Here is a 13,260-nt window from a genome sequence, read left to right as displayed (position 1 = left end):
AAGGGATTCCAGCCCTCTCTGGTTCTTACAGGACCCTGTTTCAACTATCTACTACGTTCTCTCCCCAGTCTCCTCTCTCTCCCTGAGCTCTTCTTTCTAAGCCTACAATGGGCTCAAGACTGCATTAACAAGTTCAATGTGCCAGGAACTCTAGGAACTGTGGAAACAAGCACTGAAATAAGCAAATCCTCCTCTCCTTAACAAATTTTATAAAACCAGTTATCTACTTGCTCATTTCCTGTACAGTTCTCCTCTCAACGTTTTATTACCTTTTGCCCCACCCATTTCAGTGAAATTGTTCTTACCCAGGCAATAATCTCTTCTAAAATGTCAAATAAAATAAAAACCTTTCATTGGTTATCTACTCTTCCATAGTGCCATACACTGCTACAAATCTCTGAAAATCTGGCCCCACACCTATCCTCACCCCATGAGTTTTGCAACATTAGTACCTCAAATTTTCCTTTACCTCTCCACCTGCCTGTCCTTAATGTCTAAAGAAGGCTTTTCTTCCTTGTTCACATTTGTGAATTGCTGGTGCTTCCTAGGATTCTACCTTCAGCTCCTTCTTGTCTATTAGTAATTCTTAAGAGATTTCATCAACTGCCAGTTTCTATTATTGACAAAAGGGGGGGTGATTTTGCCTCAAGAGAACACCTGGCAATGCCTGGGGACATTTTTGCTTGTTCTGACTAAGGAGGTACTACTAGCATCTAGTGAGTAGGGATCAGAGATTCTGCAAAACATCCTGCAATGCACAGGAAAGAAGCCTGTCAAAGAATTATCTGCCGTTGTCAACCTCAAGATTAAGAAATGATGATAACCAAAATGGCCCCGTTCATGAGTACTGATTATAACCATGGAACATTCACACAGTGCATTACTACAGAGTATGAAAAAGAATATAGGTTTCTATAAACTGATACTATTTCTAGGATATATACCTAAGTGAATAAAACAAAGATCAAATGAGTGTGTGTGTGTGTGTGTATATATATATATATATATGTATATATATATATATATATGTATATATACATATATATGCATTTATATAGTGTGCTATCTTTTGTGTAAGAAACAAGAAAAAGAGGGGCACCTGGGGGCTCAATCAGTTAAGTGTGCAACACTCTGACTACTGATTTCAGCTCAGGTCATGATCTCAGGGTCATGATATTGAGTCCCGAGTCAGGCTCTGCACTGAGCATGGAGCCTGCTTAAGATTCTTTTTCTCTACCTCTGTCTCTCCTCTGCCCCACGTGGATGTGCACTCTTTCTTAAAAAAAAAAAAAAAAAAAAAGGAAGGGAAAGGGAAGGGAAGAGGAGGGGAAGGAAAGTAAGAAAGAAAGAAGAAAAAATATACATAAAAGAAAAAGTATGATGAAGAAGTAAACTGGTTAATTCTGAGGTAGAAAGACAGTAGGTATTACAAGAAAAGGGAGAGACATAATAATTTTCTAAGCACATTTTATTTAGTTTTGATTTCTGAAACCTTCTTAATATTTTAAATATTCCAAAGTAAAATTTAAAAGAGGGATAAGGAAAAAACCTTAAAAGGAATACAAACAGAAATTAATGAACTGAACTGTATTTCAAACAACAGAGAAGACATTAAATAATCCAAATACTTTGACCAAATACCTTCAGTCTAAAGACAAAAAAAACCTATAAACAAATTCTCAACTCTATTTAGTACGCTTGCTTAGTGGTCAAATGGTATGATCACAGCAATTCTGAAACTATTTTATCAATACTGGATAACTGAACAAGTTAAGAAACTAATGTTGCAAGAAGCCAGAGTTCTCAATGCCAGAAAAGGAGATATAGAAGAAGAGTCAAGGAAAAGCCCTGTAGGGGTAGATTAGAATTAAAGGTTATCATTAAAAACTCGTGATTTAAAAACACACAAAAAAACAACACACACACATTCCCCTCATATTTCCTAGTCTGTACAGCTGAAAAGGGCAATGACATAACCCGTACCTCACCCAACATCAAAGAAAGAACACTCCTAGTTCCAAGATTTCCAAATACCATTCTCTATTAAAAGGAACCAGTGCAAAAAATAAAAAATAAAAAAATATAAAAGGAACCAGTGTTTCTTGGAGAAATGGCTAATTCTAAATTCAGGCCTATGATAGGAATAGTGTTAAGTAAGTCTGGACCATCTTTTGCTAGAAGGGAAAAGCTCAAAAAATGATAGGAACCTCTCAAAGTCAGAGCCTGCCTAAAAGGACCCTAAACTGTTAAAATTTAGCAATTTTAGCACTAAAATGAATAATGAATAAAACCTCTCAAAGTCAGAGCCTACCTAAAAGGACCCTAAACTGTTAAAATTTAGCAATTTTAGCACTAAAATGAATAATGACAGTAAATGAATTAAAACCCACTGAAAGTATAAATAAAAGAAAAAAAAGATTCCACTTTGATATTTTCTTATACGATATAAATACTATATAAATAAATGGGGAGAAACAGGAAACACTTCTTTACATTAGAATACCAAATAATTAAAGTATAAGATCTGAAATGCTAGTTAAAATACGAGCAATTCACAACCCTCATTTAGGTAACTGATTCAGGTATGAATCATCAATAGATACTAAAACTACTAGAGTGAAAGTCTGCTAAGGAGTAAGATCATTACTTGGTCTCAAAGTATCTGCCAATAGATTAATCACTACAAAGGGGTATAAAATAGTAACTGTACAGGAGAAAGCAGGCAAGTTTCTGAGTGATCCAAGTTCACTTCACCAATAGAGACAAATTGCTATCAGTGTGCCTTGTAACATGACACACCAAGGACACAAAATCATTTATATACCATTCCTACCACTTAACCGAAATTTAATCATGAAGAAAATCAATTAAGTACAATTGAGAAACCTCCTTAAAAAAATGGCCTCTCAGAATTTGAGAGGCACAGTGGGGGGTTTGGGAGGTAGGGAAAGAAGAAATGAAATGAGATGGGATCTGGACGGAGACAAACCATAAGACTCTTAATCTCACAGAACAAACTGAAGGTTGGGGGAGGAGGGAGGCAGAGAAAGGGTGGTTGGGTTATGGACACTGGGGAGGGTATGTGCTATGGTGAGTGCTATGAAGTGTGTAAGCCTGATGATTCACAGACCTGTACCCCTGGAGCTAATAATTCATTATATGTTGTTAAAAATTTTAAAAAATGCCCTCTTAATCTTCAAAGGCCAATGATATGAGAAACAAAAAGAGGCTGAGACTCCCAGTGGTGATCTCAGGGTCCTGGGATCGAGCTCCGCATGGGGCTCTCTGCTCAGCAGGGAGCCTGCTTCCCCTCCTTTCTCTCTCTCTGCCTGCCTCTCTGCCTACTTGTGATTTCTGTCTGTCAAATAAATAAATAAAATCTTAAAAAAAAAACAAAAAAAAACAAAAGAGGTTGAGAAACTTTTAAACATGTGAGTGAAATAATTTATTCCTCATTTATTCCTCTGCTCAATACACTCCATTCATTAGCTTTCTATCTCATTCACAGATTAAATGAAACTAAAGACACATGACACTATTCAAAAAAAAAAATCCAACATGATACTGAGGAAAAATTATCATAAAGTAATTACTTAAAATATGGTCTAAGGACTGACTCCTAGTTATTAAACTCACACTGCTGTCCATCAATGACAAGATAAGGAATATACATACACCAGAAGGTAAAACAATTACATTACTAAGCAAATCACTTAGTTGAGCTGATTTTTCCTTATAATACTTCACTAGCGAAGAAACTGGTACACTGATTTGTATTCTAGAGCATATCCCTTATTTACAAACCAGTATTTCTGAACGGCACTACCATAAAGTGCATTAACAGGATTAACTGGAAATATTTAAATATGTACTGTACATTTGATACCTGTACTGTGTCAACATTTACTGGTATTTCTGAATTTGAAATGCTTCTTTTGTAATTTAAGAGAATGACCTTATTCTTAGCAGATAAATGTGAATCCAATCTATTTAACCTTGCAGGATCTTCAGTATTTTTTATTTCAGAGTGAATTTCAGGACAAAGGCATGTTCACTATGGCTTACTTACATGAAGTTCACTTTAAGAGGAATTCTCATCATCATCGGACATTCTCAATCTCTTGGCTCCTTCTTGCAGCATTTTCTTCGCTTAGCTTCTGAGCACACAACCTTTTGACTTTTCTCTTACCTCAACAACTATTCCTTCTTAGAACTTCCACAGATTTCTCCTCTTCTCCCTGTTCTAAAATCCCAAGTTCCCCTGGACTGAGTCCTTCAACCAGGAGATCGTCTCTTGTCAAGCTATACCAGTATCTCTTAGTGATTTCACTTTATCATAGGACTTTAAATATCAAATCTATATTGTGACAATTCCTAAATTTAGACATTACCCAGACCTCCCCAACTCAAATGTCACAAATCCAATTGCCTACTTGACATCTCCTGCCTAGATGTCTTGCATAGCATGTTCAAGACTAAACTGCCTATCTTTCCTTCAAAAGGAGGTCCCCTACCACACCCCAAACAGTCTTCCTTATCTCAGTTAATGTTAACTCCATCCTCCAGTGACTCAGGCCAATCTTAAGATTATCCTTGACTCCTTTCTCTCCCACCCAAAATCCAACAATAAAACTTCTCCGCTCTACCTTCAAAGTATATATAGAATCTAACTCCTTCCAACCATCTCCACAAGTAGTAGCCTTGTCTAAGGGTCCATCATTTCTTGCCTGGGTTATTACAACAGTATCCGTGCTTCTAGTACTGCTCCCCTATAGTCTCAAAGACCTTTAAAACATATGAGTGAAATAATTTATTCCTTTGCTCAATACACTCCCTTCATTAGCTTTCTATCTCATTCACAGTAAAAGCCAAATAGCCTATGGGCTTATAATTAAATCCCTCTTCTACCCCACTGGTTACCTTGTGACCTTAGGTGTTTCTCTCTGATTTCATCTGTGCCCTACTTTCCTTAGAAACATCAGGTATAATAACCATTTCTGGTCACTGAACAAGTTATTTGCAATGACCAGAATACTCCACTCCTGCCCCACACCCTCATATCCATATGGTTCACACTTTCTTACCCCTTCAGATCTGTATTCAAGCATCATCTTCTCAAGAAAGCTTTTTTCCAACTGTGCTCTTTAGAAAGCACACCCCCTACCCCTGGCCCTGAACTCCATTATTTGCCTTCCCTTTTGGTCATAATATTTATTATTTGGCATACTAGATTGTTTACTGCCTTTCTACCTATAATACAAACTCCGTGCTACTTCACAGAATGTGTCCAAAAAATGATTTGACTCTGGGACTCAAGAATAGATTGTAAAGCAATTCCAGGTGATCAAAGAAAAGTACACGTTAAAATAACTTTCCTGTTGATGGACGGTTAAAAAATTAAATTATCTGTTCTCATTAACTTTTTATTGAAAATCAGTGTTATCCAGAAATGCGCACATGCACACACACAATACCTCTCTACAGTTGTTAAGTCAGGGAAAAAAATAACCAAGATGCAATAGGAAAAAGGCAGAAATGAAAGAAAAAAAAGGGAGAAGTCACCAAACTATTTTTCCAAATAAGTAACTTTCTTGAAAAACCTCTTATATAGGCAAATATAATGAATAAATCTATTAAGCTGCTTACACTATAATCACCGTGTCTTTGTTGAATTTTTTCTCTTGAACTGTACTGGAGCAATTTGGGGAAACGATATCTTCACTATCAGAAGACAAATCAATATACTGTATTCCTCTTTGATTCTTGAAATATGATATACTAGCTTTTCTTTCATTTTCTGTAGTTTCTGGAACACTAGAATCTTCTGCAAAAGAAAAAGAAGGAGAAAGGCATTTTCAGCAACTTGGAAATAAATCTGTTTTCGATAATTACAATCATGTGCTAAAAATCTCTAATTTGCTCACTGTTTCCATTCTAAAACCAAAAATTCTCACCAGTTTTAAAGAAAAAATTAATAGTCAAACCAGGGCTGATGTTAAATATCTTCCACTTTAATTTACTTTCAAGACCCTAGTAGAAAATGTAAAAGAGAAGTTGTGGTCATTTTTTTCTCTCTGTGCTATTATTTCCTACTACTCAATTCTGGCCTAAAAGAACATGGACACTACAGCCCAAAAAAAGACTTGTATTCCAATCCTGTCTCTTAGCCAAGCTAATCACTCTAAACCTCAATGTCCTCACGCGTAAAATAGAGATGTTAATCACAGAGCTCATGTGAACATAAAATCAGAAGACATATATTAAGCATTTAGTTCAGACACTGGAACATAGCCCATATTCAATACACATTACCTCTTACACAAATGTGAGTGTTGTGGGCTGAATTATACCCCTCCAAACTTCTTGAGTTTCAACCTCCAGGACCTTAGAATTTAACATATTTAGAGATAAGGTCTTCAAAGAGGAGACTGCTTTGGTGGAGGTCCTAATCCAGTATGAGTGATGTCATAAGACGAGAGACAAAAGATGTGCGCATGAAGGGAAGGCCATGTGAAGACACAGTGAGAAGATGGCCATCTGCAAGCTATGAAGGAAGTCCTCAGAAACAATCGATCCTGGGTTTCCAGCCTCCAGAAGTTAACAAAATAAAGGTGTGTTTAAGCCACCCACTACTGTGGCTTATGGCAGTCCTCACAAGCTAAAAATTTTGGCTCATTCAAAACAGGTGAATAAGATAATCTTACCAAGGTCTCTTCTCTTCAGTAGTGGGGTTCCAAAATTATTATCCCAGCAAAACCACTATTCTCCCTTACATACGCAAGAACGAAAAGATCACATTTAAGAAATTCATATTAAAATAGTCAATGCCTTGGTCTAATGAATATATTTTAAAGAGCAATGACCAGAGGCATCTGGGTGGCTCAGTGGGTTAAAGCCTCTACCTTCAGCTGGGGTCATGATCCCAGAGTCCTGGGATCGAGCCCCACATCGGGCTCTCTGCTCAGCAGGGAGCCTCCTTCTGCCCTCTCTCTCTGCTTGCCTCTCTGCCTACTTGTGATCTCTATCTGTCAAATAAATAAATAAAATCTTTAACAATAAATAAATAAAAAGCAATGACCAAATGAATCTTTAGTTCAAAGGTGTCAGTGTAAAAAATTATCACTTCCATTAACTACTTTCTAAGTCAGAGTCAAGTCCTCCCGTTATGCACATTTTTAACCCTCACAATAATCCTGAGGGTACACATTATATGGCCAGTTTATAGATAAACTAGGTTTAGAGAAAGCAACTTGTCCAAAGTTATGTGGGACAGGGGGTAACGAATTTGAAATCCATGTGTAAAGGTCTAAATCCTCATACTCTAAAACTCTTAGATCATCCCCAATACCTGTCACAAAATGATAGCAATCACTATAATGAAGCTCTTGAGCCCTATTTGTAATTAAGATTAACCATGGCCTACACAACTACTATTCACCTGGAGGGCACTAAAACTGTATTTCTTCCTACAAACAAGTCCTATCAGTACTACCTAAACACTACCAAAAAAAAAAAAAAAAAAAAAAAAAAAAAATTCACATTTTTTCCAAAAGAAAATTTTATAATGTTTAGTGAAGAACCTGGATGAAGAACTCTGCACTGGAACAAATCACAGCTCTATTAACTGCCATAAACATGACGATACTTACAAATTCTGGATAGTTATGTGAACAACAAGACTACAGTCCAACTCCTATAAAGTAAGTATGAAGGTAATATGGTTTTTGCTTTTACAAAGTGTTCCTGATACATCACAAAGCATACATAAAATTCAAAACTAGATGTTCACTGTAGCAAAAATCTCACCTAAAGCTACTGTGTATCAGTTAAACATGTTAACTAACGTCCTATTTTCTTATATTTTCAAAGGGCTAAGGCAAAATGATTTGGACTGTCTGCTTTTCTTCAAAGTCTCCTTATTCAAAATGAACAATAAACTTTTATTCTTATTTATTTATTTATTTTTGAACAATAATCTTTTTAAAGTTAGCTACTTAAACGCCTAAATGCCTGGAGGAGTCCTAAAAGATGCGTTAATGAACATTAGGAGAACTAGAATTTCTTGAACTTGATTACATATTCATCTTTGATTTTCTCTCATTTTTTTCCTCTTACTTTACACAGGTCATACAAAATACACAATGAAGACATACCAATTCTTAAAATGCATACTTAATATGCTTAGGTAATGAGACAGGAAAAAAAGAAGTTTGGCATACTCTCCATCATGTACTCAATTACTCAGAGCTTTTACTGGTAATATACACCATCAAAATATATACATTACATATACATATACTGTATTAATTATTAATGTATTATTCTGTATATTATATATTGTATTTTGTATTATATATTATACATATATTTTATATAATATACATTATATATGTCTATATAATCTCTACCTAAAATATACCTTAACATGTACACAACTATGAACCAAGTGACATCCCCATAGCCCAACTGGTAAGTGACTAACAGAGGAAGTAGTTTGACAGTATGTAGGATAAAGGAAGCATTTCTCAAACTCAGAACCCTCTGCATTCTTAAAAAATGAACACCCTAAAAAGCTTTTGCTTATGTTGCTTATGTTGGCTATATCTATGATATCATCGTATTATAAAGCAGAAACTGAGAAACTTTATAAAACTGTTTACATAGTAACAAATATTTTTATGAAAACTACATCCTCTCATTCCATTCCTCTCTTCTGAATCTAATGAGAAGAGTGGCACTGTTTTATATTTGTAAAAATCTTTGGTTTAATATAAGACAGCTAAATTCTCCTGCTTCTGCAATTCATCTATTGTAATATACTGTTTTTGTTTAGGTTTATGAAGAAAATCGTGCCTCACACAGTTATACAGTTAGGAAGAGTATTTTCCTAATTTTTTTTACAATACTATGGATATTCTTCTTTGATACTAAACCCAAATTTGACAGGTGGTAGTTTTTTTTAAAGGTCAGTTGCAATGTGGAATCTGGAACCATATGAATAAACTTCTGCATTCTATTACATTTAAACCCACTGGTCTATCTTGCACTTTAATGGACCTTTAAACCATGCATTATTTCGTAACACGGTGTGCACTGGTCATTTGAAAAATACTGGTTCACTTGCTGGTTAATGTAGATCTTCCAAATGCTGACATATTTCATGGTATTTTATTTAGAAAATCCGACTTAGTAATATCACCACTGATCTTGAAATATCCGAGACTGTCAAACTCACAGTCCAAAATCTGAACTTTCCTTTGAAAACAGGATAAATGCTGCCAATTATTTCCTTGGTATCACTGTCCATTTTTAAGAAAATGTCCACACCTAAGTCTGCTTAACTACAGTTTGTCAGTCATTCTTTTAAGTAAAAATGGTCTTTGGTGAAAAAATGCCAAGTTCAAATCAGAAAGGAAACCCAACTGTTCAAATGCTTTCCCTTGAAATAACCACTGTACACACTTCAGTATACAACAAAGGCTGGTTCACATTTTGTTTCACAAGAATATTAAAAAGACACCTACTGCTTAGTTGAGATTTACCCAAATTAATAATTTTTACTGCCTTATCGAAAACATTCTTGGGGTGCCTGGCTGGCTCAGTGGGTTAAAGCTTCTGCCTTCGGCTCAGGTCGTGATCCCAGCGTCCTGGGATCGAACCCCATACTGGGCTCTCTGCTCAGCTGGGAGCCTGCTTCCCCCACTCTCTCTCTGCCTGCCTCTCTGCCCACTTGTGATCTCTGTCAAGTAAATAAATAAAATCTTAAAAAAAATAATAATAATTCTTAAGTGAAACTGACAATGACTACTAGAACAGTCTGGAGTCTTGGCCATGATTTGTGCTAAGACACCAGCAGTTTTTTTGTTTTTGTTTTTTTAAGATTTTATTTATTTATTTGACAGAGTGAGTGAGTGAGAGAGAGAGAGAGAGACAGAGAGCAAGCACAAGCATGGGGTATGTCAGGCAGAGAAGCAGGCTGCCTGCTAAGCAAGGAGCCTGATGTGGGGCTTGATCCCAAGACAGTGGGATCAGATAGTGACCTGACCCCAAGGCAGCCGCTTATCTGACTGAGCCACCCAGGTGCCTGGTACCAACAGTTTTACCTACCACTGCCTTTGTACCATCAACATAGTAAAAAGGCAAGTACTACCTTAGCATTATTATGAAAGTAGTTTATCTTTAGGGATCCTAAAGGTTCACATACCACACTTTGGAAACTGATGGGATACAGTAAGAGTTTATTTATATAAAAACAGCAACTTTCCAATATAGTCAATAATTTAGAATTAGAATACTGCTTAATGCTTAGATTTGCTTATATGGACTACTTCTGAAAGTAAGCAAAAGCAAAAATAGCTAAGAGGCAATGGCCGTAACGATGCAGTGATGGTTTCTGACCCAAGCCAAATAAGCACTTTGAAGCAGCAGCACAAAAAAGACAGGAAACAGAAAAATACAAATGAAAGAATGGTGAAACACTGAAACAATCATGAAGGCATCAGCTACCATTAAACTCTGACATTTGCTGACTGCCTTCTGCGCATAAGGCACTGTACCAGGAGGTAGGGAATATTAAGTTCAACTTGCCCTAACGAAACAAGTAAGAGCTAAGTAGCCATGCACTCAAGTAACTGTTATGAAATATGATTTGTGCCATGAGAAAGGAATAAAAAAAATGCTACAGGAACAGGAGTGAAAACAGCCTATCTTTTCATACACAGATCATAAAGAAATCTATTGTATTTTAGAGACAGAAGATGAATATTTTCTCATTACCAAAAGGTAATGGGAACCTACATCATTACCATATGCAAGAACACTCCAAGGTTCCAGGGAGTTTTTCCAAACTAAATTCCACACCAACGGTATACTCAAGAGAAGGCAATCTTACACCCCAAATTTTTCCAGTGTGCTTGTACCCATTCTCATATCTAAGTCTACCATAAAACAAAAGAAGCATTTAAGTCTGACACTGGTTTCACCTTTCCAAAAGGTCCAAGATCAAGGGCCACTCAAAAACAAACAAAAAATCACTACTAGGAGATTGAATTCACACTAAAGTAGTCCAAATTAATTTGATAACCCATAAATAGAAGTTATCTTTCAAAGTAGAATGAAAAATACATAAACCTTTATATCTGTCCTGAAGACTTAGAAAACTGTGCCACTTCTGATCGTTTAGTTGTGTTGCTCTACATGGTTCAATTCTTCAACATGGCAACTAACTTTCAAGGCAATTCCTTTGAATACCAAGTAAAACACATAACTGATTTACCATTTTATTTTTTTTAATCTTTTTTTTTTAAGACTTTATTTATTTATTTGACAGACAGAGAGTACAAGTAGGCAGAGAAGCAGGCAGAGAGAGAGGAGGAAGCAGGCTCCCTGCTGAGCAGAGAGCCCAATGTGGGGCTCGATCCCAGGACCCTGGGATCATGACCTGAGCCGAAGGTAGAGGCTTTAACCCACTGAGCCACCCAGGCGCCCCTGATTTACCATTTTATAATGTAACCAAAATAATAGATGGTAAAATCTGAGCAGCCTTAATTTAAGTGTCATAATGAAAGATAAATACCATAAACATCTCCTAAAAGATAGATCAAACTATTTCTCTGATGCAAGCTCTAAAATAAAGACAAAATACATTAATAAATACAAGACTGAAGAGTAGTTTCTGACATCATTCTAAGATGAAGTAAGAAAAGAAACATCTCAGGCATAAGCCAAAAGAAAAGATAAATGGGGAAAATGTAAAGAAAAACAAAGCCATGCTATTGTTACTGGACAAACAAAAGCATCTAACTTGAGAAACACTTTTTTAATAAGAGAATTTAGATCTACAACAAAAACCATAACTAACATATATCTTAACTGCATACTATGATGAAAGACGTAAATGCTGCAGGATACATAAGACAAAAAGTCAAGAGACAAATACAAGGCTTTAACTCTCTTCTCCAAGCTCTTAATAGACTGCACAAAAATAAATCTTACAATAATGCTTTCCAAACATTTTTGATTAGGATCCACTGTAAGAGACTCATTTTAGATTGTGACCCAAAACATGATTATTAAACATATATAACTGAAATAAAAGTTTCAGAGGCTATCGGTGATATTTGGTAATTTTCTATTTATTCTACTCCACTAAAAAACAGTTGCATGTAATTAGTCAAGATCCAAGAAATTAACTTTGACTCAGTATTTGTCATCTACAGTTTGGATAAAATTATATAAATAAAATTCATCTGTTATTTGGTATATAATTAATCTATACTTAGATTATGTCACCTTTTCAAGTACTCTTAGTACTTTTGCAAAATTAATGGCAAATTAGGCCACAAAGAAAATTTAAGTAGATCAACCAAAACAAAAATACTGTAGACCACATTCTCCAGTTGTAAAAGAGTATAATTAGGAGCAAATGTTAATAAAAACACTGAAGCAAAATTTCACCCACTTGGAAATTCAAGAAAAAAAAAGCCATAGAAACCACTTCTTTGAACTTTCCAGTCAAAGAAGAAGAAAAAAAAAAACCACCTTAAAACTACAAGAGTTAAAGTGATGGGTAAACAAATACAAAACTAAAAAAGTAGATTAATGGCCTGTAAGATGCAAATATACATGAGAATTTAGACTACACTGATGTCTATACCATCCTTTCTTTAGTTTTTATAATATGAATTCTAGATGAGATTTAAGAGTAAAATAAAAATCAACACAAAACCTAACTCATATCCATTAGTTTGGCTATTAACACAAAACCTGACTCAGATCCATTAGTTTGGCTATCAAAACAAACAAACAAACAAACAAAAAAGAAGGTAACAAGTGTCAGCAAGGATGTGGAGAAACTGGAACCCTCGTGCACTGCTTGCAGAAAAGTAAAATGGTTCAGGTATTAATGGAAAACATGTGATGACTTCTTATATGATCTATCAATTCCATTTTCAGGTATATACCCTAAGGAAGCGACAAGGTCCCAAAGAGGTATTTGTACACACATTTCATGGGAGTAACAGCCATAATAACCAAAAGGTAGAAGCAACCCAAGTATCCATCCACAGATGAATGGATAAACAAAATGCAGTATATACATACAACAGAATACTTTTAGCCTTAAAAAGGAAATTCTGATACATGCTACAACATGAATGAATCTTAGAGACCTTATGCAAAGGGAAATCCGTTACAGAGACAAATCCTGTATGACTCCACTTTTATGATGTACCTAGAGTCATCAAATTCAGAGACAGAAAG

At 35.5% G+C, this 13,260-nt stretch overlaps 1 protein-coding gene across 6 annotated transcripts in view; it reads right to left on the bottom strand.

Moving 5' to 3' along the window:
• SMARCAD1 (SWI/SNF-related, matrix-associated actin-dependent regulator of chromatin, subfamily a, containing DEAD/H box 1) overlaps window positions 1–13,260 on the bottom strand; it is a 76,940-nt gene that overhangs the window by 55,736 nt on the left and 7,944 nt on the right. For all 6 annotated transcript variants that reach the window (XM_032332906.1, XM_032332907.1, XM_032332909.1 and 3 more), the window contains exon 3: window positions 5,647–5,824. In XM_032332906.1, the coding sequence (XP_032188797.1) occupies window positions 5,647–5,824 (178 nt within the window). The remainder of the gene's footprint in view (window positions 1–5,646; window positions 5,825–13,260) is intronic.

Source organism: Mustela erminea, chromosome 2, assembly GCF_009829155.1.
Source record: "Mustela erminea isolate mMusErm1 chromosome 2, mMusErm1.Pri, whole genome shotgun sequence".
Classification (NCBI taxonomy): domain Eukaryota; kingdom Metazoa; phylum Chordata; class Mammalia; order Carnivora; family Mustelidae; genus Mustela; species Mustela erminea.
Note: the sequence above shows the minus strand (reverse complement) of the source record. Positions and strands in the feature narration are given on the sequence as shown.